At 23.6% G+C, this 20,894-nt stretch overlaps 1 protein-coding gene across 3 annotated transcripts in view; it reads left to right on the top strand.

Annotated features, from left to right (window-relative positions):
- LOC117179054 (inhibitor of nuclear factor kappa-B kinase subunit alpha) overlaps positions 1 to 14,834 on the top strand; it is a 33,559-nt gene extending 18,725 nt beyond the window's left edge. For all 3 annotated transcript variants that reach the window (XM_033370690.1, XM_033370689.1, XM_033370691.1), the window contains 6 exons: positions 5,434 to 5,631; positions 9,264 to 9,475; positions 9,612 to 9,893; positions 9,972 to 10,118; positions 14,306 to 14,554; positions 14,646 to 14,834. In XM_033370690.1, the coding sequence (XP_033226581.1) occupies positions 5,434 to 5,631; positions 9,264 to 9,475; positions 9,612 to 9,893; positions 9,972 to 10,118; positions 14,306 to 14,554; positions 14,646 to 14,709 (1,152 nt within the window). In that variant the 3' untranslated portion in view covers positions 14,710 to 14,834. The remainder of the gene's footprint in view (positions 1 to 5,433; positions 5,632 to 9,263; positions 9,476 to 9,611; positions 9,894 to 9,971; positions 10,119 to 14,305; positions 14,555 to 14,645) is intronic.
- Positions 14,835 to 20,894: the final 6,060 nt, after the last annotated feature.

The raw sequence follows: 20,894 nt of genomic DNA, 5'->3' as shown, positions 1-20,894 counted from the left end.
CGCAATATAAAATTTTATAACACTGATTGTTTGAAAATTGATCATTTTTAGCTGAAAATTCAAGTACCTGGTATAAAATTTTGTTTATTAAAAATTCCACAGTTTGTTTGCTATTTTTTCTATCTCTTGACTAAAAAATCTTTTCTATTTAAATTCTCGTTTTTTTTGTGTTGTTTTTGAGATAAAAAATTACCTTATTCTATTTGACATTCCCGGTGCTCTTCAATAACAGAATTATGGTTGAAATCGCTTGAGTTGCATAAAATAGCATTAGTTAAGGATATTCCAATATCAGGCAATATACAAAAAAAATTTGTTATCAATAAATTATTTGTTGAAAAATTTTTTTCTACGAGTTTCCATAAATACACATTTTTTTCAAGTTATGTTGTAAGAAATTGGAATTGAAACAATGTTATGTAAAAAAATTTCTCTTCTGATTATAATTGTTTATATTATAAACAAATTTAATGTACAAATGCAGTAATCAGGCATTTTTCGACAGAAATATTCGTTTTTTTCTATGTCAATTTTTTTCTATTCGGAAATTTATGATAATTTTAGCAAAATTCATAATTTGTTGATTAATCTTATGATTTATTAAACAAATTTAATAAAAAATTCATCATTTGGATGTTTGTAGACAAAAAAATTCGGATTTTTCAATGACAGTCTTTTCAGTTGAGAACAATTTCAGCAAAATTCATCATTTTTTAATCAATTTTATGATTTTTTAAAAAAATTTTAATAAACAAATGCATCATTGTGGCATGTATCGACGAAAAAATTTTTTTTTTTTCGATATCAGACTTTTAATTGGGATCTTCATAATAAATTCGCCAACTTTCATGATGAGTTCACACATTTTATGATTTTTAAAAACAAATTTAACAAAAAAAATGCATTATTCGGGTATCTGTGGATGGAAAAATGAGTTTTTTTCGATTTCAGTAGTTTTTATTTGAAAGTTCATGATGATTTCAGCGAAATTGTTAATTGGTTGATAAATTTTATATTTTTTAAAAATCAAATTTAATTAAAAAATTCATTATTCGAGCATCTGTCGATGGAAATTTTTTTCGATATCCTAATTAAAACTGTTGACATATAAAAAAAAACGAATTTTTCTGTAGACAAATGCCTGATTAATGCATTTGTTCATCAAGTCTGTTTAAAGAAATAATAAAATTTATCAACTTATTATAAATGTGGCTGAAATTCCCATCAAGTTCCCATCTGAAACGACTGGCATTGAAAAAACCGAATTTTCCTGCCAACAAATGCCCGAATAATGCCTTTATTTATTAAATTTGTTCAAGATATCATAATATTAATAAAAAAATTATGAGTTTTGCTGCAAATATCATGAAGTTCTGAATTTAAAAAAATGTACATCGAAAAAAACGAATTTTTCTATCGAAAAATTCTTGATTACTGCATTTGTTCATAAAATGTCTTGCAATATAACTAGAAAAAACGTATGATTATGGAAAATCTTAAAAAATATTTTTTCAACAAATAATTTGTTTATAAAAAATTTTGTTTAATAATATATATAATATTGGAACATCTTTAGCTAATATTAGTTCATGAAACTCAGGCGATTTCAACACTTTTCCTGTTATTAACGAGCACTGTGCACGTCGAATTGATAAAATAGCCATTTTGTCTTAATATTTGTTTGTTTATTTATAAAAAGTTGAAAACCTAATTGAAAAATCAGGCTCGACAACTCTCTTAGAAATCTTAACAGCTTTTTTTCAATTTTTTTTTTGTTCAAATCGCTCAATATTTGCGGGCTGTCCGTTATTTTGAATAAAAAATGTCATTTTTTTCCCACCATGGGCCGGGAATGTGAAAATGAGATAATATGAACTCCCATCTAACACAGCGCTGCTGAAGGTTGGTTGAACTTCTTAGCATAAAACACTAACCAGCTATGACTCTTGGTTGAAACTAACCACCCCCACCCCCGCCCCCAAACCCTTGTTAATCGAAGTTTTGTGGGTCACTGAGGTAGGGATTTAATTTAGAAGTTGAAAAAGGGTAAGGCTGATGTTTCGACCGTATGTGCTACGTTTAAATCGTAAAAATAAAATTGGAAATGGGTAAATTCAACTTTTGAAATACCAGCAGAAGTTGCAGTAAAATGTTTAATAACAAACTTTTTTTTAAAGAATGCGCATTTTTTTAAAAAGAGACAATAAAACTACGTCTGTTTTAATATCAATGCATGTTATGAATTGTAATAATATACATTTATGGAAATGATATACAAGTTGAGATAGAAATTCGAGTGCGAAGCACGAGATACGTGATGAGAATGTATTCGTTAAAGCCGAAGGAGCTTTAACAAAAAAATGTCACTATCACCAAATTACTGTTGTCGATGTTTTGACTTTTAGTTTTTAAAAAATCTGTTCACAAGTGTAAGGGATATACAAAGACCGAGCGCGGAGCGCGAGATAAATATATCATCGAGCGCGAATCACGAGAAGCAACAGTCGCGCGCCATAGGTGCGCTAAAACTTGCGAGCGGCGCGCGCAGCGCGCTATGAGAATGTGCCCGCGAAGAGGGCGGATTAAAAAAAATGAATTTTGGTTTTAAATTAAAATTTAACGATTTTGGTTGAATATTACATCACTTTAATAAAAAAGTAATCTCTTTGATTGAAAATTAATGTTTTTACCTAAAAATTTAACTATTCAATGTTTGGTTAAACAATCATGTTTTTTAGTCGAAGTCTTTTTTTGTAGAAATTATTTTTCTTGGATGAAAATTCATCTTTTCATTCCAAAATTCAATTATTCTCATTAAATATTCATCATTTCAATGGATAATTAATCTTTTTGGTTTAAAATCTAACTGTTTGAGTAGAAGAATATTCCATCATGTCAGCTAAAAATTCATCTCTTTGATTGAACCTTAATTTTTTTAACTGAAAATTTAACTGGACAATTTTTGGTTGCCAATTTATTGTTTTTTGATTTAAAGTTCATGTATTGTGTTGAAAATTAATATTTTTTGGGTAGAAATTAATTTTCCTGTTTAGAAAATCATGTTTTTGGTTGAAAATTCTACTATTTCATTTAAAGATTCACCATCATAGTTCAAATTCATCTTTTTTGTTTAAAATTTACGTATTCCAGTTGAAAATTCATGATTTTAGTTAGAAATGTATCTCTTTAATCAAACATTAATTTTTTTAAATAAAAATTAACTTCATTTTCGGTTAAAAATTTATATTTTTTAGGTGAGAATTAATTAATTTGTGTATTTTTAAAATTTGTCTTTTTTGGTAGAAATTAATCTTCTTAGTGGAAAATTAATCTTTTTGGTTGAAAAATTAATCTTTTTGGTTGAAAAATCAACTATTATAGTTAATGATTCATAATTTTAATTGAAAATTCATTTTTTGGTTTAAAATTAAACGATTTCACTTGAAGATTCATAATTTTATTTGAAAATTTATCAGTTTTATTATAATTTGAAATGTTTAAGTTAAAGATTCAACTATTTGGTTGAAAAATTTACTTTTTTAGTCAAAAATTCAACTATTTTGTTGAAAATTTATGGGATTTCTTAAAAAATCGTCTTTTTGATAAAAAATTAATCTTTTAGTTTGAAAATCTAATCTATATCTAATCTTCTTGTTTGAAAAATCATCTTTCTGGTTCCAAGTTCAAGTATTCCAATTGAATATTCATAATTTTTTTGAAAAATCATTTTCTTTGAAAATGTAACTACATGTTTGAAAATTAATTTTTTTTTTATTAAGAATGATTTTTTTTAAACTGAAAATGTAACTATTCCAATTGAGTATTCCTTCATCTCTGTTAAAAATTCATCTCTTTGGTTGAACATTAATTTTTTTAACTGAAAATTTAACTATTTAATTTTCGGTAGACAATTTTTCTTTTTTACTTCAAATTCACGGATATTGTTGAAAATTCTTGAGTGAAAAGTAAACTATTCCAGTTCAAAAATCTTCTTTTGGGTTGAAAATTCAAATATTTCAGTAAAAGATTTATCATTTTAGTTGAAAATTCCTCATTTTGTTAAAATATAACTGTTTTGTTGAAAACTTGTTTTCGTTAAAAATTAACTTTTTTTGTAGCTGAAAATTTAACTATTCCATTTTTTTAAATTGATCTTTTTTAGTTCAAAATTCAACTATTCGGTTAAACAAATTTTATTTTTTAGTCCAAAATTAAAGTATTTAATTGAAAAGTTGTTTAGTTTGTTGAAAAATCGTATTTTTTGCTAGGAAAATTTATCTTCTTGTTTGAAAATTCAAGTTTTCCAGTCAAATATTCATCATTTTAGTTGAAAATTAATCTTTTAGGTTTAAAATACCTGGTTGAAAGTTAAACTGTTTTGTTAAAGAGTTAAAGATTCATTATTTTAGTTGAAAGTTGATGTTTTTTGGTTCAAAATTCAACTCTTGGGTTGAAAATTCCTGTAATTTTGGTCGAAAATTATTCTGCTATTTTTAAAATTCAATTTACTTATTTGAAAGTACTTGGTTGTAAGTTAAACACTTTTTTCTTAAAAATTAATCTTTTGGCTTAGAAGTAATCTATTGCAGTTGATGATTCTTCACTTTGGTTGAATTTTTTTTTTTTGTAAAGAAAAATTCATTTTTTAACTGAAAATATAAGATACATTTTTGTTTAAAAATTTATCTTTTTTAGTTAAAAATTCATCTATTTCATTGAGAATTCATGTTTTTTGTTTGAAAATCGCCTTTTTTGTAGAAAATTAATCTTTTTGGTTGAAAATTCAACTATTTGGTTAAAAATGAATATAGCTTGATGAAAATGCAATATTTTTAAGTTGAAAAGTTATGAATTTGAAGTGCTTTGAATTGAATTTAATATGGTACCCACATTAATTTATGTAAATATGCACTGGATTTTAAGTGTGATACAAATACAAGAAATTCATTGGTTGTTTTTTGTCTCCAATGAGACGAAAAGTGAAGTAGTTTGAAATTCTGTTTTTAAAATGTGAATCTTTTTCATGCTTATTTTGCATTATATTATTTATGATCAAAAAAATATCTTTTCAATCTTCAATAAAAAATTATTAATTATGTTTTTAGTATTATTTAATTATTTAATTAATCTATTGTACTAATATATTTAAGGATATCTTTTAATATATTTTGTTAAAGCCTTCTGAATTAAACACATTAATTAAATTCCTAGAATCTAAAAAAAAATTATTTATGATAAACTCGCGAAACTGTATACATACTCCGGGTCGATTGTTTAAAAAAATATATATGAAAAATTATATCTGGAAAAACCCCGGAATTGTCAGGAGATTTTTTTCAGGATTTGAGTCGACACCCTGTTAACATAAAAAAAATCTGAAAATAATTACAGAATAGTTCCATAAATTTAATAATAATGATTTTTGGTGCACAGGAGCTCCACGTGTTTTTAACATCTGAATATCGAATCATCATTTTCCCCCTGGACGAGAAAAGTACTTTGGAAAATTTACAACAGTGGATTGAGGAACAAACGAAAGTTCCTAGTGATCAACAAATAATTACTGATTTTGAAGGCCGGCTCCTTAATAAAGGGGAATCGTTAATTTCACAAGTCAACATCCAGTCAGAGGTAAACTTATAAATTATAGAATAAATTCGGGCCTCACGGCACTGAATTTTTTGAGAGCGTGTCTATTTTTTTTTAATTGCAACATCAAACTGAATAACAAAAATTCATTTACAAAAGTAGCTTTAGATTACGTTTTTTGAACTAATTTGTTGCAAAGTCCCTTTTTTTGGTTTGAAATTAATGTTTTAAACTGAAAAAATAGCTATTCTATTTTTGGTTGAAAATTGATCGTTTTTAGTTGGAAATTCATTGATTGTGCTTTAAATTAAACTCAAGTTGAAGCGTTGTCTTTTTTTTTATAATCCTTCATTTTTCGAAAAAAAAAATAAATTTCTTGGTCAAAAGTTAAAGTCGTCGGTAGAGTTCTGAAACCGGTTATATTACTTTGAGAACGGTAACGAGAATAATAATATTACCGAGAATATAACCGAGATATAAATCCTCTGGGAATTTATGAGAATCTCATAATTTATTTTAATTAATAGAAAATTGCATTTTTTCGTTAACTTTTCGGTTGAAAATTTAACTCTTTTTTTTTTAATTTTTTTCTCTTTTTCATTTTAAAGTTTATCTACTTAACCAGAAATTAAATCTTTTTTTAAGCTATTATAGTATTCTCTTGAAAACCTAACTATTTCGTAGAAAATTTACTTTTTATTTAAAATTTATATTTCGGTGTTGAAAAATGAATTGAAATATTTTCGGGATGAAAGTTCCACTTGTAAAAAAAAATTGGTCTTTTATTACAAATTCATCTGTTTAGTAGAAAATTGATCTTTTTTGGATAAAAATGCAACTATTTGGTAGAGAATTGAACTATTTTGTTTTAACATTCATCCTTTTTGGTTGAAAATTCGTCTTTTTGGATTGAAAATTCAATTTTTTTGTTAAAAAATTCATAATTTGATCGTGCAAACTCGACTTTCAAATTCTACTAAATTCTACAAATTCTACTAAATTCTGTTATATTCTTGGTTATAAAACTTGAACTTAAATTCTCGGGAATTTCAGAACTCTAGTCGTCGGCTAAAAATTAATTTTTTTGAGTTAAGGTTCATAATTTTTATTGATAATTTATCTCTTTGGTTGAAAATCATTTTAGTTTCTTTAGTTCTTTCTTTAAAATTTCATTATAACTATTACCAATTAATATTCTATAATTTTAGATCAAAATTCATCTCTTTGAATCAATAGTTAAAGGTTCATTGTTTTTTCATCTCTTTGGTTTAAAATTCAATTATTCTAGTTGAAGTTTCATTTTTGTTAAAAATTCATCGCTTTGTTTGAAAATGTAAATATTTTATTGAAAATTAGTTTTTTAACTGATCATGTACTATTGCAATTCAATATTCTATAATTTTAGTTAAAAATGTATCTTTTTGACTGAACATGCATTTTTTTCAATGAAAATTTAACTATTCGTGTTTTGGTTGTCAATCTATATTTTGTAATTGAAAATGCAGGAATTTTTAAAAATTCGTCTTTTTTGGTCAGAATTAATCTTCTTGGTTTGAAATTGCCTCTTTTTTGGTAAAAAAATCTTTATTTTCTTTTCTTACCTTGTTGGTTAAAAAATGTACTATTTTATTGAAAATTCGTTTTTTTTGTCTGTATTTTTATTTTTGTTACTAATTTTAATTTTCCGTTTTTGATTGCAAATTTATCTTTTTAATTTGAAAATTCAACTTTTCGGATTAAAAATTCTATTTTTATCTAAAAAATTCATATTTTTAGCATGAAAACTGAACTATTTTAAAATTCGAGTCCAATTTCAGTAAAAATTTTAATTTAAACAAAGAAGATTCAACAAAATAGTTTAATTTTCGGCCAGCGAGAAGAATTTTCCAATAAAAAAGACGAATTTTGATCAAATTAAGATATTTTAGTCAAGAAAAAAAATTGCCATCTAAATTATTGAACTTTCAAAGCAACAGGCGAATTTTGGTTAAAAACAGATTAATCTTCAACCTGAAAACTTGCATTTTTAACAACAACAAAAAAGGAATTTCAAACCAATAAGATTATTTTCCTAAAAAAAAAGAATTTGTTATCAACAAAGATCAATTTTTAATTAATAATGGAAAAGCTAAATTCAACGAAAGGGATGAAGTTTTAAAGAAAAATTTTTTTTCACAAAGTTGTTCAACTTGTACTCAGATAGTTTAATTTTAAATTAAAATTCTTAGAATGGAATAGTTAAATTTTTGGTTGAAAATTAATCTTTTTAGTTGAAAATTCAACTATATTGTTGAGGATTCATGTATTTTGTTGAAAAATCTTCTTTTTGGTAGAAAAATTCATTAAATTCAATTGAAACCGCTTCAATTTCCTAAATTTTTAAGTAAAAATATTTCATTTTCAACAAGATAGAATGCTTTTTTAGCAAAATAGTTGAATTTTCAACTAGAAAGCTAAATTTTCCATCCAAAAATTTTATTAAAATTAATTTTTCAACACAAATTGTTTAAGAATTCTTTTTTTGGTCGGGAATTTAAGTATTCCAGTTAAATATTCATCATTTGAGTGAAAAAATTATTTTTTTGATTATAAATTCATATATTTCAATTGAAGATTGATCTATTTGGTGTAAAGTTAATTTGTTTTAAACGTTTTTTTTTGTAGAAAATTAATCTTTTTGTTTCAAAATTACTCTTCTTGATTAAAAATTCATCTTTCTGCTTAAAAATTCAAATATTCCAGTTAAAGATTGATCTTTTTTAGTTGAAAATTTGCTTTTTCAACTGAAAATTGAACTATTCCATTTTTGATTGAAAATTAATCTTCTTCTTTGAAAATTAATCTTCTTGTTTAAAAATTCATCATTTTGTTTACAAATTTAAGTATTCTAGTTAAATATTTATTATTTTAGCGGAAAAATTCATCTTTTTTTTTGAAATTCATCTTTTCCAGTTCAAGGTTCATCATTTCAGTTGAAAATTAATCAGTCTCGTTAAAAATTAATTTTTTATAGAATAAAAATTTAACTGTTCCATTTTTTAGTTGAAGATTTATCTTTCTTAGTTCAAAATTCAACTATTTGGTTGAAATATTTTCTTCTTTAGTTGAAAATGCAACTATATCATTGACAATTCTTGTAATTTGTTTAAAAAGTTTATTTTTAGACTGAACATGAATCTTTGTATTAAATTTAATTTTCGTGTCTGAAGATTCATCTTTTTGATTGAAAATTCATGTTTTCGTTTAAAAATTCAAGTATTTCATTTAAATATTTATCATTTTAGTTGAAAATATATCAATCTTGTTGAAAATTAAGTTTTCAACAATTCAATTTTTTATTGAAATTTAATCTTTATAGTTAAAGCTTTAAACATTTGGTTGAAAATTAATATTTTTTAGTTGAAAATTCAACTATATTGTTGAGAATTTATGTACTTTGTTGAAAATTTTTTTTTGTAGGAAATTAATCTTTTTGGTTGAAACTTCAACCACAAATTTGACCTAAATATTTACAGAAATTTTAATTTCAAGAGAATAAAATAATTTTTTTTCTTAGTTTAATTCATTAACTATAGGGATAAATTCAAGGACTCTATTCCAGGGTTTGAGTAGACACCCTGATTTAACAAATTCTTAAAGTTTAATATAATTTTACAACTCACCATTTTTTATAGGCTCCTCATGTGATAATATTAAAAAATGGAAACTTACATTTTGACAAACTTCCCGACCAAAATTTGCCAAAGCCGATTGAAAGGATTCTTAAAAACCCAAATGAAGTTTATGATTATCACGAGAGGATTCAGTATATCAAGGCTGTATTATTTTTTATTAATCAAGACATAAGATTTTCCAAGTGGTATCAAATCGCTTTGTCTATAAAAATGTAAGTTTTGCACCAGAAATTCATAATTTCTATATCTTGAAACTTGAAAACAAATATTAAATTTTGTATTCTTTAATTTATTTCAAACCCAAGTTAATTTTGATTAATGTTTCTATATTAATCAAATATATTTTAGAGACTTGCTTGAACAGAGATCTGCAAGCCTGGAGGAAAATTTGAAGAATGCAATTGAAAGCACTTCGCGGCTGAAATCCGAAGTGGAAGAAATTTTGAAGGAAATGGAAAATCAAATAACCCAAGGACAAAGAAAAGCATTCCAGGAGGTGATTAAAAAAATTGAAGAGAAGCCTTTGATAGCAACCACTCAAATGACCAAAAAGTTTGAGAACTTGAAAAAAGTTAACGAGGATCTGAGAAAATTCGCTGAAATTAATTGGATACGCGATTTTTCCGATTTGTAAGTTAAATAATTTTTTTAGGAAATATTTTTTAATATTTCATTTAGTACAATTTTCCGGAAATATTTTTTTTTCAGATTTGACAAAGCTGTTGACATTTATAGAAAAGAGAATGGCGCTCTGTTAAAAGCTCGTGTAGATTCAACAACAAAAATAGTGTTTCAATTTTTAGGATTTAGGTCTTCAAAGCTCGAACATAATGTCGATATTCGTAAAACCACAGAGTAAGTTTAATAAATAAAAGTCTAATACCAAAATCTAACCATATTTTTGGGTAAAACTTCTTTTTTCTTATTAAAAACGGTACTATCATCTTTTCTGTCAAAAATTCAACTACTTTGTTAAAAATTAATTTTTTAAATTAAAGGTTCACTCCTTTGTTTGAAAATTTGACTATTTTTATGAAACTTCGATTATTTTGATGAAAATTCGTTTCATATTTGGTTCAAAATACATTTTTTTTAACTGAAAGTTAAACTATTACATTTTTTTGTTAAACATTGATCTTTTTCAGTTAAAGATTCAACTATTTAGTAAAAAATTGACCTTTTTAGTTGAAAGTTTTACTTTTTATTAAAAATACATGTCTTTTATTACATGCTTCGTTAAAATTTTTCTTTTTTTTTAAAGTCGATTATTTGACTTAAAGTTGAACTACTTCGTAAAAAAAATCAATGTTGTCACTAAGGATTCATAATTATAGATTAAAATTTAACTATTTGCTTATGAATGAATTTTAATTATAAAAATTCTGCAATTTTATAGAAAATTTATCATTTTGGCTTGAAAATTCGAAATGTGGTACAAAATTAAGCTTTTTGGGTTGAAAATTCAGCTTTTTTGTAGATAATTCGTTGTTTTTTTCGCTTTAAAATTAAATAATTTTGTTTAAAATTTATATACTTTGTTCAAAATTTGTCTTTTTGGCAGAACATTAATCTTTTAGTCGAAAATTCATCTTTTTAATTGAGAAATAATATTTTTGTGTTGAAAATTCAATTTTTTTTGTAGATAATCCCTCTTTCTTGCTTTGAAATTAAATAATTTTGTTGCAAATCCATCTATTTGCTTTTAAATGAACTTTTGTGTTAAAAATTTTACTATTTTGTAGAAAATTAATCATTTTGGCTTGAGAATTCAAAATTTGGTATAAAAATTTAACTTTTTGCTTAAAAAATCATATTTTTTGGTTAAAAACTCAATTTTTTTTGTAGAAATTCGCCTTTTTTGCTTTAAAATTAAATCTCACGAGTTCGATAAGTTGGGAGTTCGTATTTTTTGATAGAATATTCATCTTTTTGGTTGAAAATTTAACAATGTTGCTAAACATTAATTTTTTATTCAGTTATTTTTTATCAGAGTTTTTATCTGAAAATATAACTATTCTATTTTTGATTGAAATATTGTTATATATATTGTAAAAGTTAAAAATTCAACTATTTTGTAGAAAATTAAGATGTTTGTCAAGTGTTCAATTTTTGATTGAGAATTCAACTATCTTATTAAAAATTCATTTTTCTTAATTGAAAATTATATTTTTTGTTAAAAAATCATCTTTTCTATTATGTTATAATAAAAACAATTCCATTTTTGGTTAAAACATTTATCTTTTTCAGTTAAAGATTTAACTATTTAGTAAAAAATCTCTCTTTTTAGTTGAAAGTTCAACTTTTTTGATTGAAAATTCATGTCTTTTATTACATTCTTTGTTAAAACTTTTCTTTTTTGTTGTTAAAAAGCCAATTATTTGACTTAAAGTTGAACTACTTCGTGAAACAAACAATTTTGTCACTGAGGATTCATAATTATAGTTTAAAATTCAACTGTTTGCTTATGAATAAATTTTTATTATAGGAATTCTACGGTTTTATAGAAAAATTATAAACTTGGCTTCAAAATTCGAAATGTGGTACAAAATTAAACTTTTTGGGTTGAAAATTCAACTTTTTGTAGATAATCCGTCTTTTTGGCTTTAAAATTAAATAATTTGGTGAAAAATTCACCTATTTTGTGCAAAAATCATGTTTTTTGGTAGAGCATGAATCTTCATTGTCGAAAATTCAACTTTTTCATTGAAGATTAATGCTTTTGTTACATGTTTCGTTGAGATTTTTTTTGTTTTGTTAAAAATCGATTATTTAAATTAAGGTTGAGCTTATTTGTGGAAAAATTAATTTTCTGATTAAGGATTTATAATTATATTTGAAAATTCAACTATTTGCTTTTAAATGAACTTTTATGTTAAAAATTTTGTAGAAAATTCATCATTTTGGTTTGAAAATTCAAAATTTGGTATAAAAATTAAACTTTTTGGTTAAAAACTCAACTTTTTTTTTAGATAATTCGTCTTTTTTGCTTTAAAATTAAACAATTTTGTTTAAAATTCATGTATTTTGTTCAAAAATAGTCTTTGGAGCAGAAAATTAATCTTTTTATTCGACATTTCATATTTTTGGTTGAAAAATCATATTTTTTGATTTAAAATTCATCTTTTTAGTTGAAAAATCATATTTTTTGGTTGAAAATTCAAATTTTTTGTAGATAATCCATCGTTTTGGCTTTAAAATTAGATCCTACAGTTTCGATAAGTTGAGAGCTCATATTTTCTGATAGAAAATTAATCTTTTTGGTTGAAAATTTTACAATGTTGTTAAGCATTAATTTTTTATTCAAAGTTATTTTATATTATATTTTTCGTTAAAAAATCATCTTTTCTATTACGTAATAATAAAAACAATTCCATTTTTGGTTGAACGTTTATCTTTTTCAGTTAAATATTTAACTATTTCGTACAAAATTTATCCTTTTAGTTAAAAGTTCAACTTTTTTTATTGAAAATTCATGTCTTTTATTATGTTCTTTGTTAAAACTTTACTTTTTTGTTGTTGAAAAGTCGATTATTTGACTTAAAGTTGAACTACTTCGTGAAACAAACAATTTTGTCACTAAGGATTCATAATTATAGTTTAAAATTCAACTATTTACTTTTGAATGAACTTTTGTTATAAAAAACTTAAGTTTTTGGGTTGAAAACTCAACTTTTTTTTAGATAATCCGTTTTTTTTGCTTCAAAATTTAATAATTTTGTTCAAAACTCATGTCTTTTGTTCAAAATTCGTCGATTTGGTAGAATATTAATCTTCTTATTCGAAAATTCATCTTTTTGGTTGAAAAATCATATTTTTATAGGTAAAGCATTAACCTTCTTAATCGAAAATTCCACTTTTTGATTGAAAATTTATGTGTTTTTTACATGTTTCGATGAGATTTTTGTTATTGTTAAAAGTCGATTATTTAACTTAAGGTTGAGCTACTTTGTAGAAAAAATCATTTTTTCATTAAGGATTTATAATTATAGTTGGAAAATTAACTATTTAGTTGAAAATTAAACTTTTTCGTTAAAAAAATCATATTTTTTGGTTAAAAAATTAAACATATTCGTTGTAAATTTATGTATTTTGTTAAAAAACAGTCTTTTGGGTAGAAAAGTAATCTTTTAGTCGAAGATTCATCCTTTTGTTTGAAAAATAATATTTTTGGGTTGAAATTTCAACTTTTTTTTGTAGGTAAACCGCCTTTTTTGCTTTAAAATTGAATTCATTTTCTTGAAAATTCATGTATTTTGTTCAAAATTCGTCTTTGTTGGAAAAAAACATTCATCTTTTTGTCGAAAATTTACCTTTTTGGTTGAAAATTGAACAATCTTGTTGAAAACTAATGTCTTTCTTTGTTAATTTTTTTTTTAAATAAAAATTGAACTATTCCATGTTTAATTAAAACCTTATCCCGCATGTCCCATAAGTTGGGAAAATTCATGTATTTTTTTGAAAAGTCGTCTTTTTGGGTAGAAAATTACTCTTGTTTGTCGAATGTTCGACTTTTTTGTTGAGAATTCAACTATCCTATTAAAAATTCATTTTTCTTGATTGAAAATTCTCTTTTTTGTTAAAAATTCATCTTTTCTGATTTAAAAGTTTACTGCTATTTAAAACATTCGATTTTTTAGCTTCAAAACTCTATTCTTTTGTTGAAAATTCATCTTTCATGGTAGAAAAGTCATATTTATTGGTTGGAAATTAACTTTTTTTATGAAATTTCACCTGTCTTCTAAAAAAATTAGTCTTTTTGGCTTGAAAATTCAAATATTTGATTAAGTTTTAATCTTTTTTGTTTGAAATTTCGACAATTTGATTGAAAATATATCTTTGTATGGTGAAAAATCAACTATCAAGGTAGAAAGTCAAATATTTTGTTAAAAATCTAATTATTTTTGGAAAATTCAACTATTTTTTTAATGTCATCATTTACGGTCGAAAATTCAACCATAATGTTAAAAATCCATCCTTCTGGATTTAAAATTAATTCATTTTTTGCAGTGCGTAATTTATTTCTTAACTGTATTTTTTTATAGGAACATCTCGTACTTGGAAGAAGAATTATCGAAGCTCGAAAAATTCCTGAACTCAGCGAATGTCCTGAAAACGGTTTACAGCACAGAATTTCAGGAATTGCTAAATTCCTGTAAGTCTAAAGTCGAACCTGAATCTGGCCTTTTTAGTATAACAAATTCGAGTAATAATTCACTGAACCCAAATTTAAATAATCCGTCAGGAAATGAAAGCGATAATTTGATCCGCGACAGTTTAGTGACTCGCCATTTGTAAGTATAAAGTATTTTTTTTTGATATTAATAAATAAAAAACGTTTACAATTGTTATTATATAATATTTTTAACAATTTTGTAATTTTAGGTTCAATAGCTTAGTGAGAAATTTGCAGGAAAAGCGGCCGGAAATTTTAGATTTCGATTTGTAAGGAAGACAAATGGATGCAAAAGATTTTATCTGTGATTTATGCGTCCTATAGTGAGAGTGATTTTATGTGTAAGATTTTATATTGTATTATAGATTGATAAATGATTAAAATTTTAATGTTTATAATTTGCTTTCTGAATCAGTTTTTAACATTTTTATCGAAAAATTCTAAAATGAGACCTGAAAAAACTGGATATATTTTATTTTATATTAAGAGAATTGTTTACTTTTTTTACGAAACTTAAGCTTTTAAATTTAAACTAAGTAGAACACCTAAAAGTGAGAATTTTGACCTAATTTATTCTTTTCTTGCAAGGTTTAAATTAACTTTTTTAAGAATCATAAACAAAAATGGAAGAAATTCGAATTTCAAATATTTGATATTTTTTATATATTATTCTTTCAATATAAAAGAAAAATTCTTTGAAATAACAATAATATAGGTACTAATATTAAAATGAAATTGAAATGCTTTAAAATATTAACGTTTAAAGTAAAAATATTGCATTTTTAACAATGAAGATAATTTTTTAACAAAATAGTTGAATTTTCAACCAAGAACTATAATTTTCTACCAAAAAAGAAAATTTTTTAACAAAGTGGTTAATCTTTTAAGCACATAGTTCGTATTTTAACAAAAGGCGATTTTAATTTTTAATAAAAAACAATTGAATTCATAAAAACGACGGCTTTCTAACAATATATTGGATTTTTCAACCAAATTATTGAATTTTCAAGACAAAAAGATGAATTTTATAGAAAACAATTGAACTTTTAAACTGAAGGTATGTAAATTTAACAAAAAAAGTTAATTTTTAACTCAAAAAGACGATTTTTTAACCAAAAAAGGTATATTTTCATAAATCCAATAAAAAATTGTAATTTTTAATTAAAAACAGTTGAATACATCTAAAAAATTATGAATTTTTAACAAACTAGCTAATATTTCAAACAAAACAGGATATTGCAGTCAAGAAAGACGCAAATTCAACCAAATTGTTTAATTTTTAAACCGTAAATGTGAATTTGCAATAAAAAAGTGCATTCTTAACCAAATATTCGAATTTTGCACAAAAAGGTTGAATTTGCAAAGTAGTTAAATCTTCAAAAGAAAATATTATTAGTGATAAATATAGTAGCTGATATTTTTCACACAAAAATTAGATGTCTGCCCAAAAAAAAAAGAACTTTCAACAAAGAAAATTGCATTTCAAACAAATTTTTTCAATAAAACAGTTGAATTTTCAAGCCAAAAAGACGAATGTGATATAAAGCAGAGGAATTTTCAACAAAAAAGTTCATTTTCTTTTAAAAAAGATAAATTTTAAATTAAAAACAGTCGAATTCATAAAAAATACGAATTTTCAACCAAATAGTTAAATTTTTTACCAAAAAAGATCAAATTTTCCACAAAGGAGTTGAATTCTCAACAACAAATTATTAATCAACTAAACAGTTGCATTTTTAATCAATAAAATAAAACTTTGACTAAAAGAGATCAATTTTCAAAACACAAAGACCATTTTTGAACAAAATAGTCGACTTTTGAACACAAAATTATCAATGTTCATCAAAAAAGTTAATTGTCAACCTATAAAGACAAATTTCCAACAAAATATTCGAGTTTTTAAACAAATTCCTGAATTTTCAATCAAAATTTAATATTAAAAAATTTAAATTTTCAACAAAAAAGTTCATTTTTTACCAAAAAAGATGAATTCTTAACAAAAAATGCAATAGTTACTATTTCAACCAAAAACGATTATAATTAAACGGAAAGAAAGTTCAATTAAAAAAAAAAAAAAAACCTACCAAAAGAGATGAATTTGCATCCAGAAGGGACTTTCTAGCCAGTCAAGAGAGAAAATTGAAACCAAATTATGAAATTTTCGATTCAAAAAGTTCAATTTTCTACAAAACAGTTGAATTTTGAACTCAAAATTATAAATTTTCAACAAAAGTGTTAATTTTTAACCCAAAAAGACAATTTTTCGAAAAAAGTCGAGTTTTCAACCAAATTGTTGCATTTTTAAGCCAAAAAGACGAATTTCATACAAAATTTTTATATTTTTAACCCGAAAATAAATATGATCAACAAAAAAGTTAATTTTCAATCCAAAAAGACGAATTTTCAACAAAAAAAAGTGAATTTTCAATAAAAAAAGTTGAATACTTAACGAAAAACGTAATAATTGATATTACAACCATAAACAATTTATAACTTAAAAAAAAACAGTTGAATTTATAAAAAATGCGAATTTTTAGTAAAATAGTTGAATCCTCAACAATTAAAAATGAATAATAATCAATTAAATAATTATATTAATAATAAAAAATTCAATTTTTACCAAAAGAGATGAATTTTCAATAAAGAAAATAGCAACAAAATTGTTAAAATTTTAAGCCAAAAAGACCAATTTTTGACAAAACATTTGAATTTTTAACCCGAAATTATGCATTTTCCATAAACAAGTTAATTTTCCAACCAAAAAGACGATTTTTCTAACAAAATAGCAGATTTTTCAACCAAGTTATTAAATTTTCATGCTAAAAAGATGAATTTGATACAAAATAGTTGAATTTTGAACCCCAAAATTAAAATTTTTAACAAAAAAATTAATTTTTAATCGAAAAAGACGAATTTTTAACAAAATAACTACATTTTCTATGAAGAGAGTTGAATATTCAACTAAAATGATCAGCCTTAAACAAACAAAATATATTTGTATTTTCTACAAAAATAGTAGAATTTTGAAGTCAAAATTATGAATTTTCAACTAAAGTATTAATTTTTAACACAAAAAGACGATATTTCCAAAAAATAGTCGAGTGTTCAACCAAATTGTTGCATTTTTAAGCCAAAAAGACGAATTTGATACAAAATATTAAGATTTTTAACCCGAAAGTAAATATTATCGACAAAAAATTTCATTTCATATCCAAAAAGACGAATTTTCAACAGAAAAGTTCATTTCCAATGAAAAAAGTTGAATACTTAACGAAAAATATAATAATTGATATTTCTGCCTAAAAAAATTTATAGCTTAAGATTAGAACAGCTTAATTTATAAAAAATGCGAATTTTTTATAAAACAGTTGAATCCTCAACAACTACAGATTAATAATAATCAATTCAACAATTATATTTATAAAAAAGAATAATTTTAATATTTAACAAAAGACGTGAATTTTCATCAAAGAAAATTGCAACGTAATTGTTAGAATTTTAACCAAAAAGACCAATTTTTAACAAAACAGTTGAATTTTTAACCCGAGATTATGAATTTTCCACAAACAAGTTCATTTTCCACCCAAACCGACGATTTTTCTAACAAAATGGTAGATTTTTCAAACAAGTTGAATTTTCATGCTAAAAAGACGAATTTGATACAAAGTAGTTGAATTTTTAATCCCAAAATAAAAATTTTTAACAAAAAAGTTCATTTTTATTCGAAGAAGACGAATTTTTAACAAAATAACTACATTTTCCATGAAGAGACTTGAATATTCAACTAAAATGATCAGCCTTAAACAAACAAAATTCATTTGTATTTTCTACCAAAATAATGGAATTTTTAACAAATAAAAATTAAATCAAAAGTTTTTAGCAATAAATGAATCCCCTTTTTATTTAAAAATAAACAGCTATGAATACAAAAAATTTATCAATCAATTTTTTAAATTTAAATTAACGTCATATATCATATTAGCACGTGACCAATTATTTTAAACAATCTTACACATAAACTAAATAATACGAATAAAATAATGACCTAAAAAATTGTTTAATAAGAATTGAAATAGCATTAACAATTTGACACATAATGATTTTTAATTAAAATAATTTTTTATTTAATTTTTAATTAATCATCTTATACAATATGGAATTATAATTTGGGCACTTTTAAATTTAATAATTTTATATTATTCGTTTTAAATGCATTGAAAAAAAAATATATATATATATAATATAAATTGGATTTAAACAAAAATTAACTCACTGTCAAGTTCTAGGTCGTGGAATATAATGTCTTACTCCCCATTTGACATTCGCATGATCGTCAGTTTTAACAAATGTGAATACAGGCCCATTAAATATCGTTCCTGGATCTCTCGGCTTCTTCTTAGCTAACGCTAAAAAACAAATTAATCATTGAAATTACTTTGATAAAATACACCAATTTTTAGAAATTCAGTAACTCACTTTGACTAATTCCAAACGCAAAAACTCCCAAGAATAAAAAAAGTCCTGTTCCTTTACAAATCTAAAAAATGATTTTCAACTTATAAAAAATATCGCACAATATTTACAATTTAGAAAATTCTTGATTACTCACAAGCTGCCAGATCTTCATTTTACGATAATAAATTGGTTTCTCATCGACTTTTAAACTCTAGAGTCCCTTATTTACTAATCGACTCAGTACGCGTTTCTCGCATTTAGAGAAGAGAGAATACACAAAAAAGTTATACTAAAAAAAAAAGTTCTGCTCAGCTAAGCAGAAAAAATTCTCCATCGCTTTCTCTTTATCTACTTTCCGTTACTTCTTTATCGCCCTAAATTGTGTTTGTAGGCCTCGGACTTACTTCAGAGTACAAAAATAGTATCAAAAATTCAAAACATTTTTTAAATCATTTGAAAGAATTTACATCAATTAGGAAGATGTCTTTTAATTTAATTTTTTTAAAGAATTCTTATTCTTTTCTTCAGTTTTAAAGAAACTTCCTCTTTTTCTCGTTTTTTCGCTTAAACGCAAACTGAAGTAATAGATCCTAATAGAAAAAATTAAACATTTTTTTTAAAGTTAATTTTTTTTCATTAAAAAGTCTACCATTATATTTTTGGTTCGGAATTAATTTCTTTTGGGCTAACAATTCTACTAGTTGGTTGAGTATTGAATTATTTTATTAAAAATTTAACAACTTGATTAAAAGTAAAGCTATTTTATTAAAAATCTATTTTATTGGTTGAAAATTGAACATTTTGGTTAAAATGGTTTTTTTGTTCGTTTGAAAATTGTTTTGTAGAAAATTAATCTTTTTGGTTTAAAAATTCAAGGTTTTGTTGAATATACGCTGTTTTGGTTGAAAAATAATGTTTTTAACTGAAAATTGATATTTTTTGGTTTAAAATTCAATTACTTGGTTGAAAAAGAAACTAATTTGTAAAAACTTTATTTTATTTAGTTGATGATTTACTGTTTTGTTGAAAATCCATTTTTATTTTGTTGACAATTAATTTTTTTAACTGAAGATTTAACGATTCCATTTTTGGCTGAAAATGAATGATTTTTAGTTGAAAATGCATCTATTGCATTTTTCGTTACGAATGAATTTTTTTTTAATATTGATTGAATGTTTCTATTTGAAAACTCAAATATTATTCTTTTTTTTGAAAATTGATCTTTTGTGGTTGAAGATTGACTGTTTTGTAGAAAATTCTTTTTATGGTTTAAAAATTCAACTATTTTGTAGTATATTATTTTTTTTTTTTTTTTTGCCAAAAATTAGTTTTTTAATTGAAAATTTAAATACTTCATTGAAAATGTAAGTACTCAGTTGAAAATTCATTTAGTTAGTTGAAATTGAACTGCTTTGTTAAAAATTCATTTTATTTTGTTGAAAATTCGTATTTTTTATTGTAGATTCATCATTATAGTTGAAACCTTATCTCTTTGGTGGAAAATTGAACTATTTCGTTGAAAATACCTTTTATTTTGATTTAATTTTTTAACTGAAAATGTAACTATTCCTTTTTTGGCAGAAAATTAATTGTGTTTTTTTTTTAATTCAAGAACTTGACTAAGAAGCAAAACTATTTGGTTAAAAATACATTTGAGTGTTTGAAAATTGAACATTTTTGTTGAAAACTGAAAATTTAACTGTTCCACTTTTTGTTAAAAATTTATCATTTTTAGTTGAAAATGTAACTACTTAGTTGTAAGTTGAATTATTTGGTTAAAAATTCATTTTATTAGTTGAAAATTCATCTCTGTAGTTAAAAATTTAAATATTATGTTGAAAATTAAAGTAATTTTGTTGAAAATTCATGTTTCTTGCTTGAAAATTAAACTGTTTTATAAAAAACTTCATCTTTTTCGCTTGAAAATTCGTATTGTTGGGATAAAAATGAGATTTTTTATTATTATTAACTATTACTCACTATTATAAACGTTTGAATGAAAA

The sequence above is a fragment of the Belonocnema kinseyi genome, chromosome 8 (genome assembly GCF_010883055.1).
Source record: "Belonocnema kinseyi isolate 2016_QV_RU_SX_M_011 chromosome 8, B_treatae_v1, whole genome shotgun sequence".
Classification (NCBI taxonomy): Eukaryota; Metazoa; Arthropoda; class Insecta; order Hymenoptera; family Cynipidae; genus Belonocnema; species Belonocnema kinseyi.
The sequence above is the reverse complement of the archived record's forward strand: the minus strand, read 5'-3'. Positions and strand labels throughout refer to the sequence as shown.